The sequence below is a fragment of the Mytilinidion resinicola genome (assembly GCF_010093595.1).
Source record: "Mytilinidion resinicola strain CBS 304.34 unplaced genomic scaffold BDZ99scaffold_21, whole genome shotgun sequence".
NCBI classification, from domain to species: domain Eukaryota; kingdom Fungi; phylum Ascomycota; class Dothideomycetes; order Mytilinidiales; family Mytilinidiaceae; genus Mytilinidion; species Mytilinidion resinicola.
In genome coordinates this window covers 174,215-193,633 of record NW_022985457.1, presented here as the reverse complement: position 1 = coordinate 193,633, position 19,419 = coordinate 174,215, and the positions used below count along the sequence as shown (strand labels likewise).

Sequence of the window (19,419 nt, the reverse complement as noted above, 5' to 3'; positions counted from 1 at the left end):
TGTGATGCTTGGGGATTCCACCATCGCCAGGCACTGAACGGGCCTAGAGCACCCCCCAGAGCACCAGGCAGAGGACGATGAGGTGGCTATGTGGCGGTGCAGCTGTGGCGCATTTTCTTGCTTCATGCAAGCTGAGAATTGGAACCTTGGAACAATCACGCCGAAGGTCTGGTGACGACGCAGGATCGGGGCGCTCCTTCGGGCAGTGATGCTTCGCTGCAGGCTTCGCTCACCCAGCACGTTGGGCAGAAGTTTCCACTGCAGGCGGCTGCAGCTGTATCTCAGATTTGCACGCGTCCTGACATCAGCCTCCTCTTTGCACCCGCCGGCAGCCAGTCTCCTGAGCGACACGTCCTCGGCGCCTGCAGGCCGTGAAAAGCTTTGCGGTGGAGGGTGCCAATGAGCGCGGTGAGGCGGCGATACGCTGTAGGGATTGATTGGGGGCGTGCAGCCAGACGAGTGGCGGGCGGCCACGAAGTACCAAACGAACGACCGGCACGTCCCTTGGTCTTGGACGGCGCGACCACGTCTGAGGCCGCTCCCACGAATCCCACCCCTCAACGTCTCACCAGCCCACGAGAGCACGCCGCGGGCACCGCGTTGACTGGGCCGGTTCCAGCGCTGCCGATTCCCCAAAGCCGATCCGCGTCGTCGACGACGGCGCCCGAGCCACTCCCCGCCGCCTGTATGCGCCAGTGCTAGCAACTATGGCTGAGGCCATCGCTGGAGAGTAGCACTATTTGCCTCATCTCGCGCCCTGCTCTGCTGCTGCCACTCCGCGAAACCCTCCGTTTGTGTTCTCTTGATATATGAGTCCTGTCTCGAGCGTTGCTGGCACTTCTCGATTCGACTCCCTCGTCTGTCTCATGCGCCCAACATCGCCAGACAACCTTCACCGTACTTGTTGACCAAGTACTACTGGGCCAGACCACCCAGGTTCCACAGCACCACACACCCTACTGCACCGGCGGACCTCTCGTCTCGCTCCTACTCGCCATGGTGAACCTCGGCGAGACCATCACCGTCATCAACAAGTCTGGCAAGGTCGTGAGCAGCGTGCGTGTTTGCCCACCGCTACTTTGATCAGTGTACATGAATGCTAACCGTCCGCAGAGCAAGCACCTCATAAACGTCTTCAAGGAAGCCAAGTCCGCCTACCGCGAGCGCAAAGCCGAGATCAAGGCCGAGCGCAATGCCGCCTTCGACGAGCGGAAAGCCATCCATGGCATCAAGACGATGCGCATTGAGGACGACGTCCGCTCCCGAGCCTCCTCAAAGCACTCCCGCGATCCCCGGCGATCCAAGTCCCACCACCATTCTAAATCCCCTCTCGAGCGCGGTTATACCGACAGCTTCTACGAGAACGACGACAGGCCTCTACCACGCCGGCCCACTCACCGCCGTATGGAGGACGAGGTAGAGGAGGTCCATAGGCGGGAGTTACTACGACGACACACAGATGGGCCAGTGACAATGGCAAGGCACATATCATCACACTCGAACTCTGAGCCTCACATCGATATGGATCTCGCATACGGAGAACTCCCACCGCCGCTACCATCCCCCAGATACAATGACGGGGAGTTGCGAGAGAAAGCGAACAAGCTCACAATGCTGCTAGACGAGGCCAATTGCTTGCAGTACAGTGTCACGGCTATGATTGAGAACTTGCAAAAGAACCCCGAGGCCCTGGCTGCCGTTGCCCTCACCCTCGGGGAAATATCGAACATCCTCACCAAAATGGGCCCCGGCGTGCTTACTGCGCTTAAGGGGTCATTCCCAGCCGTCGTGGCTCTCCTCGCCTCACCTCAATTCATGATTGCCGCCGGTGTTGGTGTCGGCGTCACCATCATCGCATTGGGCGGCTACAAAGTCATCAGGAAGATCCGCGCCAAGAAAGAAGCCGAGGCCGAGCTCGAGGAACCCCTGGAGATGGACCAGCTGGAGACCGCAGAGCTCTCTCGCATCGAAATTTGGCAGCGCGGTATTGCCGAGGCTGAGGTCGAGAGCAGGGGAACGACTGTCGATGGCGAGTTCATCACGCCTGGCGCATCGCGACAGCTTATTGCGGAGGGCGTACTGCAGGCCGATGACCTCAAATCGAGACGAAGTGAGCGCAGGAGCAGAAGCCACGCACCGAAGTCGACGCATTCTTCGAAGTCACATCGCAGCTCTACGTCGCGTAGTGGGAAAGAGAAGAGCAAGGAGAAGGTTAAGCCCAAGAAGAGGGAGCCGTCCGGCTTAAGGATGCTGTTTTCTCCCTCGCCAGTTCGTCCTCGTGCGACTGCGTGACACCACCATCGTCCTCCGTTCACCGCCTCCTCATTTTCACGACTGTCGTTTGCCACTATCCTGTTTTTGAATATTTGGATCGCATCATTTAGCGCTGCGGCATTTTGCGGGGACCATTCTGCATCCCAAGAAGCTTCCTTTGCCGCAAGGCTGTGGCATTATACGTATTGGATCGGCGTTTTTGGTATGAGAGATTCCCCTTGGGTCTCTCGCATGTGTATACGACTTTCAGTAATATCAGGCTCAATCATAATTATATTGTTATGCGATCTTTGGATGCGTATACTTGGTCACTGCATTGGTTTCTGCTGCCTAGTCTCTGCCGAGACTGGTGCAGACACTTCGCGCTTGGTTTCTGTCTGTTCTTGCTGCCTGGCCGCCTTTTGGACCCCTCCTCCGAGATTGGTGTTTTGGTGAGGCTGAGACGGATGGGTACGTATTTTAAAACCCGTCCCGTCTCCCTTGTCGTACACCTTTGTGGTCTAGCTACCACCTGCTGCCTGGTAGCCTTCTGGATCTAGTCCTCGAGATTTGCTTCGCTGTTGTTGGGGCGGGTAGGCACGTAGGTACGTTCTCTGGTACTCATCCCGTCTCCTCTGTCATACATTGTTGTCCACTACACACATCATCTTTACTCTCTCGCACTTGCGATGAGGTTCTCACATTCTTCAACTTCAGTCACGGTAGGTCTCTCGCTATTTCATGAATTGCTTTCGTACCATTGCCCCCTTCTTCATACCTCAACCCGTCGTCTTTCCTTTCATGCTGGTGTAGCGTTAGGCAACCATCAACGGTCTGGCTCTCGTGGCTGCAGTGTTTCCCACATCTTTTCCTGAGGTGTGCTACATCTTCGCCGGCGGGATGTGGGGCAGCCGCGCTCCGTTTTAATCACACAGCAAAGAGGCTCTCCCTCCATGGCTAGCTCCCGCAATTTTGCTCTACTTGCCGCGCATCATGACTTCTAGGCCCACGATATTCTTCAGACATGTTCAAACGCAGAAAACTTCGCTCACTCCCGACGCTCGGCTGCGCGCAGAGCTGAGGGCAGATATGCTCCTCATGCTAGGATCTGTCTCATTCTGAAGAGCCAGTGCACGGTTCATTCGCCCTGCCCACCGACATCTTTTCCCGGTTCTGACTATATTTATATCACTGATACATCCCCAAAAGATATACTAACAGCCTCGCTTTCAAAATCCTTCATCAATCTTGAGATACTTCTATCTTCTGATTTGCTTCCACTATGATCCCCCTCGCTGCGCTGAGGGGCCCGGGCGTCCCCCCTGGCCGGGTTTCCGGTCTTTCGGATCTACACAAAATGATGCGTAACACGCTCGAGCTTGAACACCAATCCACCCTCTAGCAGATCTACACCCTCCCCCGCTTCGACAACTTCTTCCGTCGCTGCAGTGAGCAGACCGCTCCCAAGCGGTGATCCCCATCATCGGTCATCAACGTACACCCGGCCTGTACCTCACGACCGCACACCTTGAGTGGATTAAGATGCACTACTTGCCGAAACTGCTCCCCCAACTCGCCGCGCAAGAGACACCCACCACCGACGCGCCAGCGCCTACGCAGCCGCCGCCCGTTCCCGGCATCCCAGCGCATCCGGCCGAATCGCACATGCCCGGAAACAGCATCGCGCCCACCCGACATCCGCCGAGGCAGCGGTGAGGTCCTGGCCACAGCTTTGCGCCGTCCGCGCGCGTGGTCGCGACCGGGACGTGCGGCAGAGCTGAGCGGGCGCGGGAGTTTGGGACCGAGGGGGGGGGGAGCTTTTCTTTGGAGTCTTGAGCTCGATTGGGGTAGATTGTTGTGATTTGTACTGAGCGTTTAGAAAGAAAAGGGGGGTAGGGTGGTTCTGCTATGGCGCTGGTGTTGTGCTTGTATACGGCTGTACGAGGGAGTTTTTTTTTGAGCTATGCGTAGTTGACAGTAGGTGGGTTTGGTAGAGGGTGGTGTGCTGAGGGAACGGATGTTATCATCTCGAAGCGGGCAGGTTGGGTTGGGCTTTGTTTGAAGGTTTAGGAGGGTGACGCGGGAGGAGTTAACCGGGTAGCACCCAATGCTTTCTTGGTTGACGTCCTCGAGTCGGGCTTCTGCATAGGCTTCTCCGAGACAGCTAAATGTTGACCACCTCCCCCCCCTCCCCCCCTTCCCTCCTGTGAAACGAAGTCTATTCCGCGGAAGTGCACGTGAGCTATGGTCAGCTAATTCCACTCTACGAAGGAGCTCGTTTTTCTTGAGTCCTACCCTGCCACTGAAATTAGGCGAGGACATAGGACTCAAGAAAAAAAGAGCTCCTTCGTATTGCAGAGTAATTACAACCTCAAAATGCTAAGACATAAAAACTGCCTAGGGTATGCAAGCAAAGACTTGGCAAAAAAACCCAGTAACTAGGCAAAAGTATCTAACATAGAGAGGAATTCAGTCTCTTGGCGTTTTTCTACCTGCACTTGCTTAGGCAAAATCTTCTCTCCAAACTCGCAGCGCTTTCTGGGACGCGATACGGCAATTAGTGGTATTGTGGAAGTGTATAAGATATGGATAGAGGGTGGTCTAACTATTATAACTAGTAGATTGCGCTTATAAATCATCTTGGGAGTTGAGTCGATAGCTGAGGATGGAGGTGAAACAATGCATTGAACGAGGTAAGTGATGTATTGGATGAGCATCTATCTAGGCTACGTACGCCGTATATATACTCTGTGTGTGTGGAGGCTTACTAAGCCGTACCGTAGAACTGTGAGGGCTAAGTATAGGAACCGTGTTCTATATCAAGGTAGCCGAGCTAACCGTACCATACTCCGTAGGCTAGCTGGCTAAGAATACGTACTCCGTCAATAGCTACGGTGTGTGTCCTGTGAAAGGCTAGGGATCTGATACCCTGCGGATATAGTTATCGGTGGTCGGCGGTTTAAACGACCCGGGAGGACGATATCATAGCCCGACATGCGATTGGGACGGGGATTTCCGATTCTCTTCTATGCCGCTCTACCAACCAGCAGTATTCAGTTCAGCTGGATGAATAGATCCAGCGGGGTATTCTTCCTTCCCAGTATCAGCGCGAGGCTACATACACTAATCAAGCAACGCGAAGCAACACGAAGCACGTTAAGCCTTGCATACATTGTTCAAGCTTTGACTGCACTACTAGTGGCGTTCGCGTTGAACGCGAGCGCAAGGGTGCCACGGTGCTAGTAGAAGTAAGCGAAATCGACGCTGAATGGTTCGTTACTATGTAAATCTTCCTTTGCCCGTCTCTTCAGCACTTTCTTGCACTTTCTTGTCTTTCCTTTACAGTCTATTTTGCTTCTAATAGCGATATCCTCGATTTTGTCTGTTGTGCTTCTGCTTCGCTTGTGGATACGAAGTATATTTTTGGACCGCTGCTTTCGACGAAGACGTGGAAACGCCAGCTTCAAGGCCATCGGTTTTCAATAGACACTCTTTCAGGCGTTACAGCTGCAACATGCCGTCCCATGAGAAGGGAAAGAAGTCACAGGAGAACAATATACCGCCATCTGCGCCCAAGGATGGCGAGAAGACCAAGGATACCAAGGGCACGCCGACCGACATCGTCTACCCCTCCGGTCTCAAGCTCGCACTTATAATGACATCCATCTTCGTCGGCATGTTCCTGGTATCCCTAGACCGCCTCATCATTTCGACCGCTATCCCCCAGATCACAAACGAGTTCAACTCGGCTGGCGATATTGGCTGGTATGGCACGGCGTACCTACTCACAAGCTGCGCGTTCCAGCTGGTGTTTGGGAAGCTCTACAAAGTCTTCAGCATCAAAGTTACGTTTCTGGCGTCTATTTTGTTGTTTGAGGTTGGCTCAGCCCTTTGTGGTGCGGCACCGAACTCGATCGCTTTTATATTGGGGAGAGCTATTGCCGGGCTGGGATCGGGAGGAGTTCTCTCGGGCGTTGTACGTTTATCTCTCTCCTTGGACACCATCATTCAACATCCCCATTCCTCGTTTAGTCCCGTCCGTCTTTGCTATATATTTGCTTACACCACGCTACTATAGATGGTTATCATCGTCTACGCCGTCCCCCTCCACAGACGCCCCAAGTACCAAGGTTTCTTCGGCGCCGTCTTCGGCATCTCCTCAGTAGCCGGCCCCCTAATCGGCGGCGGCTTCACCACAAAAGTCACCTGGCGTTGGTGCTTCTACCTCAACCTCCCCTTAGGCGGTGCGGTCATGGTGCTCGTCTTCTTCCTCCTCCACATCCCCGACCGTCCCACCACCAACATTCCTCTCAAAGACAAACTACACCAACTCAACGCCTTGGGCCTACTCGCCCTCATCCCCGGCGTCGTGTGTCTATGTCTCGCACTCCAATGGGGCGGCACCACACACCCCTGGAGCTCCGGCCGCATCATCGCCCTCCTCGTCCTCGTCCTCCTACTCCTCCTCGCCTTCGTTGCCATCCAGGCCTGGAAACCCGACCAAGCCACCCTCCCCCCGCGCATCTTCCTGCAGCGCAGCATCATCTCCGGCTTCTGGGTCAGCTCGTGTCTAGGCGCGCACCAGATGCTATTCGGTATGCCTTACTCCTACTCCCTCTTCTTTCTCTTCTCTCCTCACTCCCCTCTTTTACCCGAAACCTCAACCCTCTAACACGGTCTTATAGACTAACCTCAGAACCCCAGTCTACTACCTCCCCCTCTACTTCCAAGCCACCCGCTCCCTCTCCGCCGTCAGCTCCGGCCTGCACCTCCTCCCCCTCCTCCTCCCCGTCGTGCTCGCCTCCATCGTCACGGGGCAGCTCGTCAGTCGCGTGGGCTACTATACCCCCTTCGCGATCCTCGGCGTGGGGCTCACCGCCATCGGCGCGGGCCTCCTCACCACTCTCGCCGTTAGCACGTCCAAGGGGGGCTGGATCGGGTACCAAATCATCTACGGCCTCGGCTTCGGCTTCGCGGCCCAGGCGCCGAACATGGCGGCGCAGACGGTGCTGAAGCGCGAGGAGGTGGCGATTGGGGCCGGGCTGATGTTTTTCGGGCAGCAGCTGTTTGGGGCCGTGTTTCTTTCCGTTGGGCAAAACGTTCTCAACAACCAACTAGCTAACCGCCTCGCCGGCATTCCAGGCATCAGTGTCAGTCCGAAGGCGATTCAGGGGACGGGGGCGACGGAGCTGCTGAAGCTGGTTCCGGTGGAGCAAAGGCGGAGGGCGCTGGGGGCGTATATGGGCGCGCTGCAGGTGGTCTTTCGCGTGGGGCTTATCATGGCGTGTTTGGCGGTGCTGGGGGCGGTGGGGATGGAGTGGCGGAGTGTGAGGAAGAATATGCCCCCGAAGAAACTGGATGGGGGGAGGGTCGCTGAGGAGGGGAAGGGTGGGGTGGGTGAGAAGGAAGCGCAGGCGGCGACGTTAGCTAAGGTTGGAGAGGTCGAGCAGAAGGCCGAGGAGAGGACAGAGACAGGGAGGTCGGAGAGTAAGGAGATGGCGGCTTGAAGAGAAGATATTCTGCGTCTTGAAGATCCAACAGTAGCTTATTAGTGCTGGATTCGTGTATAGCTAGGAGGTAGGCCGCCTAGTTTCTCTAAGCCACGTAAGAGAAACGGGATTTAACAGATTTGTACGATAGAATTCAGCGTAGATACCCCACTCCAGTCTTACTCTTCTCCAAGACTAATTAGTGTAATCGCATCTCTGATCAAGAGTAGCCAGAAATGGTCCGTAGATCCAAATCGGCTGGGACATTGCGTAGACAGTTCCATATTCAAATGTTTCCTAAGAATCAAAGGCATAGACGGTGTCCAACGCCAGTGGTTATCATTGGTGAAAGTGACCACTGGTCGTCCACGATTGCCACAGAGTCCTCTCTCTCGACTTCCCCTGTCTCTGGCGTGGTCTTCGAGAAGCCTCAGCGAGACTGGAAAAGGTGGGCGAACGCTCCCCAGATCCCGAGTGGTCCACTGTTCTCGACGGGTGGATGGCAGCTTTGGTGGGCAGTAAGTTCGATTTGATGCAGTAGAAAGCAAGGCAGCGAAACGAGAGAGAGGCGTATGGGGTCGATAGACATGATGTCTAGATGCGGAGTCACTTATATGTAATGCTCCATCAACGCCTAATGGGAGGTTTAATTGCATTCAATTCGAGGGGCAAAGCCCATATATACTATGGAAGTAGTCCTGCTCGTGACCGGATAAGCTCCGGGAGTTACGTGTCCAAGAGCGTCAGGTTGATAACTTCCAACAGTTCCCTTCCCGAGGACAACTTCTTTATGCATCACGTTCTGCAGCTAAACGTTGCGAAGGTTAGAAGAGAAGCAAGAGAAGGTATATATGTAATGCAAGAAGATAAACCTTTTAAAGTAGTTGAGCGTGATAGTATGTACAAGTTTAGAAGGAAGCGGAACTGAGACAAGAAAGAAAAAAAAATGGCGAAGTCTTTCATGACATCCATCCGACATCGAAAATCCAGACTTGAATCGATCCGCCTCGTTGCCCTAACACAAGACTACTAATGGAATCATGACAACGGATAGGCTCCCATCTTGATCGTGCTGGAGGGACCGAGGAAGCTTCCTCTGTCCCAGTCTGGCCTTGCAAGTCTAGAAGTGGGATTGGGTTTTGCCGACCCCCCAGCTGCTTCTGCTGCCGTACTATTTCCCTCTTTTCCAGCTCCTTTACTTCGATGATTAGTTCCTGGAGTCGGACACGGTCCTTGGCCAGCTCGATGTCTTTCTCTAGGCGTGGATCTGTACCTGGAGCGCTGCCTGTTCGTGTGAGACTCCCAGCCAGAGTCTCGACGGCAACTCAGGTTAAATTGATGTGAACTCTGCTTGTATTGTAGTGGCCGTACGGGCCGAATATATACTCATAGGAAATGGCCCACCCATTAGGTCTTATCAGCTCAGCTGAATAGAGGCCATTTGAAAGGAATGGACACAGCTGAGAGGACCCTGGTGTAGCTGAACAGAGGGCCTCGCCACGCTGAGTGCGCGCTAGTAGCAACTAATCAAAGAACGAGAATCAAGGAGAGAGAAAAGGGGAGGAGTGCCTGTACGTAGGTGACCGTGAACCGTATGAGTTGTTGATCCTAGGTTGTAGCTGTTACAACCCGAGTCGGCATCTTCAACCTTGATCGCAGGTCTAAGGGTCGACGAACGCGAATCGAAGGCTTCGTTTCTCTCGACTGGGCGACGCCGACGTCGATCGATAGAGGAAAAGGATTCGAGGTAGTTAAAGGCGAGGGATGGAAGCGAGGGCGAGGCGTCCGGAGTTGATGGCGATGCTCAGTATGCCTGGACGTTCGGCTGCGTGTCTGCGATGTAGATGCTCTAGTGACTCCTAATGCGGAATTTGCTTGTTGCGAGGGTCCGGCGTCGGTTGGAAAGAGTGACTCCCTTAGGCGGTTGACACGGTCAATCTCGGAACGAGAGCTTGAAGCGCCATTGTCCTCATACAGGTGTCTTCATCCCAGTTCCGAGCGGCTTCGTGTAAATTCTCGATGAGGGTTGCTTGCTCCGCATTGTCTAACTTATCGGTCAGCTTTTCAGGGTGCAACGACATGTCCTACAGACGATTTGAACTTAGCAACTTAGCAATTGTATTTTCCAAAAGTAGGCCGGTGAGGTTGAAGAAAGTGTTGAAGCGCGAAAACTCAAGAAGGTATCACTTACTTCCGGTAGTTGTTTTGGAAAAAAGGTGATAGCGGGAGTCCACACTCGATAATAGCAGAAGGTAATTAAGGGTAGTCGGCAAAAACTGCCTAGTGACACGTGCGATACCTGACGGGCCAGGGGAAATTAGAAGTGCAAGCGAAGCGAAGCTTTCTTAAGTACGTGTAGGAGAGGTGTGCTCGAGTGTATAGTGAGAGTCGAGGGCGAGAGCTGGTCTAAAGCAGAGGACAGTACCAGGAATACTTCCAGAAGGAGGTAGTGGTAGTCGATAGAGGCAGGAGTGGTAGAGGTCGAGGGTAGGAGACAGCGAGAGGAAGACTGTCGGTCCTCGTAGAATGTAGCGCTTGCGATTGATGGGAGAGAGTGCGGGTGAGTTTTGGGTCCTGAGAAGTGAGATCGTGTGGAAGGACGTCGGTTGATGAGTGAAGCACAAACAATTGGTTTTGGAAGAGCAAGGTGCCTGAAGATATGTGCGAAGCTCAGAGTACTGATGATGTATGTAAAGCTCAGAGACCAACGATGGGAAAGGAGGGCCTGAAGACAACAGATGGAGAGTAAGTAGATAAGGTAGTAAGATCGAAAATGGGAGGGTTTAAGTACTGAATGGAATTGCAGGAATAACTTAGGTTGCAAATTGACGTGAACTCTGTTTGATTTGTGAAGCCGTACGAGCAGACTATATACTACATAGGGAGCGTAGGCATAAGTACTAATTAGAGGCAGCAGTAGGCAGCGGTAGGCAGGGTAGGCCACCGTACCCCAACCCCTCTCTGTAGAAGTTGTAATTGGCTAGGCACGTAGGCCGGAAACCCTGAGTGAATACGATAAACGGGCCAAGCTTCCTGCAGATATCTAGCCCGGTAGACCTCAGAGTCACACGTCCGAACTCCGGGCGAGTAGCTTTGTGGTCGGCGGGTGTTTACAGTAAGTCAAGGAGGCTGCAACTCCCGGGCTTATGCACTCTCCATGATGAACTTGGTGCAAATTAAACCGGGTAAGCTAAGAAATAGTGGCTGCAGTGAACTCCAGCTCTGGTCAACAGAGCGTCTCTTCGACGTCCCAGTGAAGGAATCGTGCAGGAAGCTGGGGAATTAGGGTGCTCTGTCGAAACTGAGGGGTGAGAAACAGCGGTGAATCATAGAAGTAACTGTTCTGGCGACTTGAGAGTACGCTGGTCGAAGTCAATTCACTGTTATACCCATGGAAGAAAATTCGGCTTCATTTCTTTGGGCAGCACCTTAAGAAGAAGCGGGGCAGCGAAGACTCCACGTCCTGAAAACACTTCAAGGAGATGCCTCAACTCTGAAAATGATAGCAGCTTCAATCATTAGCCGGTCTGAGATTGGGTTGGCACCGGAATAAGTAATTTGTAACATGAAGTCACCACCGCTGCATCTCTATGCTGTGAAGGTACTGTTGGCATCTTTTCGTTGCTTGTGCATACATTGGAAGGCAACATGCTCAAGACATGCGATTGAAGTAAGCGGGAGACTATATGTCCAGTCTCCGCACACTCGACTGATAACGTCGATGTTCATGCCAGACATAATGGAAACCGAGCTCATCTCGCGCCCTCCATTCTGTACCGTTGTAGTACGAAAGCGGTTGAATGTACGTTCTGTTGAAAGCAAGCGTTTCGGGTCGCATACAATTTGTACTCCAAAAGCCGGATCCGGCACAGGTCCGACGCATGTGTTTGGGAGCACGAAAATAGAGGACTTGGCCCTTCTCACGTCCGACAGATAGTCTGCAGGGGGCTCCGTTGTAACGCGGTGTAACGCGACTGGAGATGGCATCGCTGATTGGGTTGGTTGAACGAAGTTTCCAGGGATCTCAGGCCCTCTAGCAGACTTTATGCCTCCAATAAGCTAACCGTCCGAGGTACAGCGACGATGTATCGAAGAGCACCTTTCTTTGCAGGGTGTGCAAAATTGATAGACCGATCACCCCCGCAGCAATAGGACTGGCTGGAACACTGTGGATGCCAATATCCAACAACAATTCACCAGACTGACGGAGTGATCAGATGACGAGAGACTCGGTGAAAAGTCTCAGACAGTACGGTTATCGGACTGCATCTGACGGACGGGAAGCTGCGTCTGAAAGGAGCTGTAGAGTCAGGGATCTAAGGCTCGAAGCCATGTCGCTATACCGATGCTAGTGAGGACGGCGAATGCGGTTCGCCAGATTTGGGGATACTGCATCAGACTCTCTCAGGAGCCAGGACTCTTTCTAGCGAGCCGTGGATGTAGGCAGCGATGGTGGTGTTTGGGTCAGCTGGGCTCGACGTGAAGACACTGTTGATGTTTATGGCGAATATGAGGGAATAATGCAGGGAGGTGTTGAAGACTTTGTAGGACAATGTTCTTTTCCTTAAGCTTTGCTAATCCTACATGCACTTCTGTGCGCTCTATCGACGTGCCATACCTGAAAAAATGTATTGTTTTTGGAGGACATACGTTGATAGCACGTGCTCCTTCTAAGCCGCGACGGGCTATCCTCTCCCGGCCCACGCCCTACGTCGACTGGTTATTGGACGTTACTCACTGCCACCAGCCGCGACGCCCAGCAGAGACAGGCCCGCTGGACGCCCATCGTATACAACACAGTATCATCACCCATTCATCCACCTTCCTTCTGTCCACTCTCATGTCACACTCTCAGCCCCGTGGTTGCGTAACGTCGCGTGCGTGGCTGCATGGTGCGCTGTGTCACAACAAATTTCTTCGCCGTTCTGATAAGCCTCTGATAGATTTAGCATACAGTGTCACTCATCGCATCTCTAGCTGCTGCAAGTCGGCACAAGTGCATAGACCCATATGATGGGATGTGATTCAGGCCTCAACGGATCTTTACAGTAGGTGTGGGCCGGTCTGGTCTTGCCTGTCCCCGGGATGGCGAGCGCTGAGATATCGATGAGAGCCGCCAAGCCTTGGAGCAAGGGAAATGAGCGGTATCGAGAATTACGTTTCTGTTGTTGTGTGACCGCCTTTTTGGAGCATTTCGAACCCTTGTTGTCTGGTCGCTTTTGACGCACGCTTTCTTGGTTGCGCGACATGATCGGAAGCCGTGCTATGAGAGCTACCGCTTCCATGATACCGTGTGCCTTTCGTACTCTGCACCTCAACGCCATCGACTTTTCAGCAGCTAGGCATTCAGCCTTCGAATATCATTTCCATCATTTCGCTTACCTTAATGCAATTTGCGCCGACATTGTCCCACCCACTGAAGTGCTTTCAGCGCTATCCACTCGGTCAGGTCAATCTCTCCCAGCTTCAATCGGACCACACGCGGTGATCACGATGACTTCCAACGATGGGACGCCCAAGGCAGGGCTCCATGACGCAAGCATCGCGAAACCCGGCGCAAAAGACGCAGGACGAGACACGAATATCGCAGACAGCTTGACTTCCGTCTTAGATGATGTGAAACGCAACTGGTCACTGGCCGACATCGTCGACTTCGTCCCCCCTCAATTCCGCAACCAGGACAACACCGTGTACTTCACCTCCGAAATGGCCGTGTCCTTGTTGACGCTTTCCACTGGTTTCCGGTTAGAAACAGTACAGCAAGGAATCGTCACAGCTATTGAGACGCGATTACAACACCATCCTACAGGGTCTCGAACTCTGCTGTTGCGCGACCTCAACGAGGTCATGAAAGAATTCCAATGTTACCCGATCATTCCCATAGTAGAACGATCCGAGTGGCCTGTCAAGCAGCATACATTTCCCACCCCAGATTCGTGTCCTCTGGCCGCTCCTTCCATGACCTGTAAATCCTGTATATTTTTGGGGATAAAGTGCGACGCAACAAAGCCCCAATGCGGACGTTGTCGGCACTTAGGACTAGACTGTGCATACCCGGAAGCCTCTCTGACACCGAGGGGAATGGAGCCTCCAGCTTCAGAGACAATACCCACAGCAGCACCACGGGCTCAGATGGCAGGGATTGGGCAGGGTGGAGAATCCAGACAGGTGCGAGTTCTCTGTCTTGCGATGCTACCAAGTCACTCTAACGCCCCGTCCAAAGCAGGTCAATGGACGCGAAGAGCTGACCCCATTCACCGTTAGGCGATTCGAGGAAGGCTCGCACACTATTGAATCTGAAGTGATGGTTGAGGATGATCTCGTCTTGTTAAGGCCTCTCGAAGATCACGCCAGAGATAAGGAGAGTCACTCAGAGATGACGCTGAGACGAGCGATACTTGCAAGAAAGATGCATCCCGGAGGTGATAGTGAGCAGCATCCGCCAATTACAAGCCCTGTTGTCAACGTTGCGACCACGAACATTTCGGTGGGGCCCTTACGACGTGGAAACCCCTTCGACATCAACTGTATCTTGGACAGGGCAGATTTCGTGGAGATCATGGACGATATGGATGCTGCCAATGCGACAGACGAAACGGACACTCTTCGAGGTCAGGAGGAAAGCCTTCCAAAGAGAAGACGCCGAGCATGCGATACCTGTGTGTGGCGGCACCGTAAGTGCGACGAGCTAAGACCACAGTGTGGTGTATGTCGGCGCCTGAACCAGCAATGCATTTATTCTTACCGAGAAAACCCTCGGCAACGGATTTACGCAGCTGATATTCCAGTCGTTGCTTCGACACCAGCTTAAGTACGAACCCGTCGCTCATCTTCTCGTCTAAGAGAGCCGCCGGAAGATAGGTCCGCCTCGCCAAAGATTCACATCAAAGACGAGCATGTTGGAACCCGGAATCCTCGCCAAATTCATCAAACTGCGGACCCTCTAGTTGACGCCTGCGAAAATGTAAGTGAAACCCTCGTGTTTCAGCCTCCATGTAGTAAATTACAACCACTAACTTCGAATCATCTATAGCACAGCATGCCGCGGCCGCGGCACCCTAAAATACCATTCAACAGATTATCATTTGAGATGCAAATAGAGATGCTCAAGCGCATCGAGGAAGCCGCCAAGAATTGGAATCAAGAAGCACTGCATCTGTGCATACCGCATGAGATTCTGCCTTGCAGAGTGAACGAGAATGGGGAGAAACTTCTAGAGAAGGAAGATAACCCAAAGGAATGGGGACACACATTCATTATAGACATCTGGCAGCTTTCCAAGAAGACCAAAGGGGGGTTGCCTAGAGTACAAGAGTGCATGAGGGCCGCACTCAGAGTGCTGAACAAGTCCAATTTGACCCTTTTGAGCCTTCTAGAGGCTCGGAAACTCGTCTACCGAGAGCTTGGGATCGAGATCCTAACCCGAAATTCTAAGGGAAGTCAGCAGGCAAATTCTATATCTCCGCTTACTTCTAAGCTTGCACCTCTGCATGCTCCTCAATTCGGCCTTCAAGAGCCAGTCCGCTATGGCTTGCCTACGCCGGAAATTCGTAGGCCAATAAACGGCCTACCTAGCTATGAGCCGTTTGGCCGTGCTAGAGATCACCAGCCATCAAGGCAATACGAAGCCGGTAGCGTTTCATTCAATGAAACCATGCCCCTCGGGAACACATACTTCCCAACAACCAATCAGTACGAGCCCGGCTCCTGGGACCCGCCGTTCCCCACTGACCTAGGAGTCTCTCATTCATCGAATCTCCCATTTGGCGTTGCTAGAGCTCCAGCAATAAATGGCCCGGCGTTTGGGCGTCAAGTGTATCAACCCCCTAGGCCTCTCTCTCATTTCCCTACCTCGCCAAATCGTCGACCAGTCGTGAACGGTGAACCACTCCGGGAATGTCCCTTGGCCCTTGGACCCCGGGAACGTTCGGCCACCCATGGGCCTCCAATTAAGGTAGAGAATAACTATGAGCTTGCCGACAGTTTAGATGCTATTCCCGATGATCTAGGCTTGCTGAGGCTTGCCGAAAAGCACGCCAGACTTCAGCTGAGACTAGCGAGACTCGAAAGACAGAGGCAGCCCGGAGGTTACAGTGAGCAGCATCCGGTGGACTTGACTCTGGATGGCGACCGTCAGGATGCTACCCGGACTACTCGACGGCGAGATCGGGGGTCGTCGCATGGTTTGCCGTCAGCGCCAGGCAATCCGGCTAGTTCGCTAGAGACATGATCTGTCTTTTCCACATCGCTCATTTCCCATTTGTATTTTCATAAGTATGGGTATTTTCAGACTTACGACTGGAGAGCATGGAGAGTATGAATTGGGATGGACGGTGACGAGTTAATGATTGCTAGTAATGGAATTTGAGTGGAGCGATTTGGGCAGACGTAGAGGTATCTTACAAGGTAAATTATGCTACATTCGCAGCAATTATTTTATCATTTCTCTGTAAATCCGATAAAATCATCTGACCTAATTTCGGCCTATCGCAACCCTTTAAGTACTACCTTCAATAAGACGTATCAGGGAAGGCACACTAAGAACAGCTATTGAACTATAACAGTTCAATACTTTAATCATATAAGCATCCACACCGTTACCAAGAGAATTGGGAAATATCGTCCAGCCATTCCAGGTCTGTGATTTCGATCCTCCCCGACCTGTTCTCTGGTTGGCTTCCCTGGGGCTCTGCATTTCCCGCGCTCTGCAGCTGACATCCAGTTCCGATGTGACTCCCAGGAAGACTCCATAGATTCGTCCCATCCGGCGAGGTCGTCATCTGCCACAGGAACATGGTAACGTCCCGACACGTCGCTCCCATTCCTTCAAATCGCCGTAATTTGAATAACGTGTCTGTATTCTTTCGTCAGTCATCATCACTATCATCCATCAGGGCTCTCTCAAACTAACCTGCAAGGCGGTTCCCTGGAGCACGTTCAAAGTTAACAAATTGTAGTCATTTTGATTCTAGAGGAATCAGCCACATACCTACAGCCCAGTAGCAGCCAACCTGGCGCAGAAAGAGCATCATGAGGTTCAGGTCTCCTGATGCGTTGGACAGCGCAGGCTGCGTGCCGAGATGCATCGCGCGGTCAAGTGCGACAACGGAACCAGTAAGAAAAACGATGTAAGAGCACATTGGATTCATGAAACTGAAATACTGCGGTTTCCAATTCTGGATCACCAGAACAATTTCGTGCACTTTGGCTAGGATTGTCTGCCAGTGCTCTTGCAGTTTTAGATAGCTATCATCGAGGGAGTCTGAAATTACGCTTCGTGCCGCAGTAATTGAAATAGTTAGGCAGGCGCTGGAAGCATCACGAATGGGTTAGCCGTAGTCACGTGACTGCGAACTTCAAGGGAAGAGTGGATGTACCAGTACGAGAGCAATAGCGTGTCTAAACGATCCTGGTGCTCCCTCTCTGTCTCGCCACTGGCTAAGTTGCGGGATGGGTTGGAATACCAAGCGGGCAGGGCAAGCCTCACAGCTGCATAGTCAGTCTCAAGCTCTCGTAGGCGGCGGTTCAAGTCCTCGTTGCAATTTTGTTGCTGCACAAGACAGCGAACGTCCGTGGCCGCTCTCATTAGGGCAGATGTAGCGATGTACAGGTTGCGGCTGCGACACGATGGCCGGTCGAAGATCCTACTCATGGTTTCCCAGTATTTGGACGTGGCCGATGGGAGATACTGCGGTTCTTCGGAAAGCGATTCCAAGTCAATGTGCGAAGAGTTCGTGAATTCGGCGACGGAAGTCATTGAGAGTGCCGTTTTCTGCAACCCTGACGCGAAGGAATGCGAGGTTACTCTGGGCCTCTATTTCAGCGGTGCACCGTAACCAATTGGTCTTTAAACTTACGTAAGAGCATTACAACAGGTGTCTAGCGCATATACGCACCACCAGACATTTCTCCATTCCTCTGGATCACACTCAAGAACGGCTCCGTCTTGCCAGAAGACGCCGTTTTCCTGTTGCTCGAGATAGCGAAGGCCGTAGAGATGGGCCATGCGCGTGAGTTTTCCGACTTCTGCTAATGTGTGCCAGTTCAGAGACTCGGAGAAATAATGCAGACACAGCAAGAGGCAGGTTTTAATCTCATTAAGGTCCAGTTCTCTCTTATAACCGGAGTTATCCGCTCGCTCTGCGAATTCCGATTGCGATGGGAGGGGCTCAGTGCCCTGGCGGCTTGCGAAGCGCGACGAAACGCAGAAAATGGCCATCTTCAGCCGTGGGGGAATGTGGGCGGCGCTGCATTTTTCGCCGGGCTGGGGTTTGCGGAAGAGAGGATAAGCGGGCTGTACGTGTTCAAAGTAGAGTTCAAGCCTGCGACAAATCGTCTCCATAAGTGGGTGCCGACGATTAGCTGATTAACTTACAAGTAATCTTCCATATCTTCACTCAGCCCTGAGGTCGTCTCCTGGGCGACAGCGCTAGGCGAGTAGTAGGGAGAGAAATCGAAAAGTCGGAAATTCGGCAACTGCATAGAAGGAAAGTCTTGATCCGCCTCTTCCTCGACAGGAAGAGCAGACCGGCTACGCTCGACAAAAGTATTGGAAATGTCACTGGGCAAAGTTGGGGGAGACATGTGCTCGTTCACAAGGGGCCCGCCGCCCGGACCGCCTTCAGATACTGGGCCATGTCTTCCAGTTTGGCAGTGGGAACAGGTCTCAGATGTTCGCCTCCTTACCGAATCGCCCTTCGGAGGACCTAATCGTGAAAATTTAGATAATGCAGGCTGTGAAACGGGGTCGGGTGGTTCTTGATGCGCACCCGGTTTTCGCTTTCGCTTGCTGTAGGTGCATGGTGCCCGCCGAACCCGACACGCCGCACAGCTCGGGCGCTTCATGTCACCTTAAAAACTGTGAATCAGAGGTCCAGTGGGCAGATGCGAGATCAAATCGTACATTTGGTTTTTTTCCTGCCGCACCCGAGGAGCTACATTAGCAATTGCAGAACCAGGATATTGACAGTGTTGCGGCAGCTGAGTGGCTGTCATGGGAAGCGATTGCACCTACATTCGGCAACTGTCGCAAACACGGAACGCGGCGAGCTCGGCGTTGGTTGGTGCGGGATCCCAAGATTCGGCGTTGCGAGAGGCGTTGGGAGACAGTGGGGGGAGGGAGCGGCTGGAGATGCTTGCGGACATGGCAGGCATTGCGGATGCGGCGGACATGACAAAATCCACATAGAAGAGAAGATAAGATACGGATCATGAGCAGCAGCAATAGCAGCAGCAGTAGCAGCAGCAGCAGCAGAGATCGAGACGGTGCTTTGGTGGAGAGAAGACGGCCCACGAGGGTTGAGGTTGAAGGCGGACGAAAGAGGAGCAGGTGGACAAGCACGTGACAGGATCTACGTATCCGAATCCTGGAATCAAAGGGCCGATTTGAGGCAAACCAATAGCAACACAGCAAATAACAAACCTTGGTCATTCCCCACACATCAACCGCTTTGCGCTCCCGACCCGCAACAAACTGCGGGGTAGCCGTTATGGGTCCGTCTGCTGCGGGGACGGCATGGGTGTCTGGATGGTGAGAACTCGGAGGTCGGCAATAGCAGAAGTCCGTATTGCAATGTACGGCAGTTATATTGTGGGAGAGAAGAGCGTGTCTCGCGGCCTGGAATGGGCTGTCTGGACCGGCTCGCTTAGCAGTCATGTGATTATCTCGTGACTTCAT

The 19,419-nt window shown here is 53.0% G+C and overlaps 5 protein-coding genes across 5 annotated transcripts; 4 read left to right on the top strand and 1 right to left on the bottom strand.

Moving 5' to 3' along the window:
• Positions 1-526: 526 nt before the first annotated feature.
• BDZ99DRAFT_575202 (uncharacterized protein) lies at positions 527-2,574 on the top strand. The gene is made up of 2 exons (XM_033728443.1): positions 527-1,056; positions 1,114-2,574. Exons 1-2 carry the CDS (start codon positions 997-999, stop codon positions 2,290-2,292), a joined length of 1,239 nt encoding a protein of 412 aa, XP_033571510.1. The 5' UTR covers positions 527-996; the 3' UTR covers positions 2,293-2,574.
• Positions 2,575-3,504: 930 nt separating this feature from the next.
• On the top strand, positions 3,505-4,438 carry BDZ99DRAFT_467243 (uncharacterized protein). Its single transcript, XM_033720978.1, has one exon. The coding sequence runs from the start codon at positions 3,796-3,798 to the stop codon at positions 3,967-3,969; it is 174 nt and encodes a 57-aa protein (XP_033571509.1). The 5' UTR covers positions 3,505-3,795; the 3' UTR covers positions 3,970-4,438.
• Positions 4,439-5,767: 1,329 nt separating this feature from the next.
• On the top strand, positions 5,768-7,878 carry BDZ99DRAFT_451608 (putative MFS multidrug transporter; the record flags this gene model as incomplete). Its single annotated transcript, XM_033718224.1, has 3 exons — positions 5,768-6,229; positions 6,332-6,848; positions 6,958-7,878. 3 exons carry the CDS (start codon positions 5,768-5,770, stop codon positions 7,758-7,760), a joined length of 1,782 nt encoding a protein of 593 aa, XP_033571508.1. The 3' UTR covers positions 7,761-7,878.
• Positions 7,879-13,235: 5,357 nt separating this feature from the next.
• BDZ99DRAFT_525380 (uncharacterized protein) lies at positions 13,236-15,972 on the top strand (the record flags this gene model as incomplete). The annotated part of the gene is made up of 4 exons (XM_033725987.1): positions 13,236-13,910; positions 13,969-14,416; positions 14,555-14,706; positions 14,776-15,972. The coding sequence occupies 4 exons, from the start codon at positions 13,236-13,238 to the stop codon at positions 15,970-15,972; spliced, it is 2,472 nt and encodes an 823-aa protein (XP_033571507.1).
• Positions 15,973-16,602: 630 nt separating this feature from the next.
• BDZ99DRAFT_147344 (uncharacterized protein) lies at positions 16,603-18,276 on the bottom strand. Its single transcript, XM_033712749.1, has 3 exons — positions 17,600-18,276; positions 17,120-17,548; positions 16,603-17,051 (listed from the first exon to the last, which is right to left on the bottom strand). The coding sequence occupies exons 1-3, from the start codon at positions 18,082-18,084 to the stop codon at positions 16,700-16,702; spliced, it is 1,266 nt and encodes a 421-aa protein (XP_033571506.1). The 5' UTR covers positions 18,085-18,276; the 3' UTR covers positions 16,603-16,699.
• Positions 18,277-19,419: the final 1,143 nt, after the last annotated feature.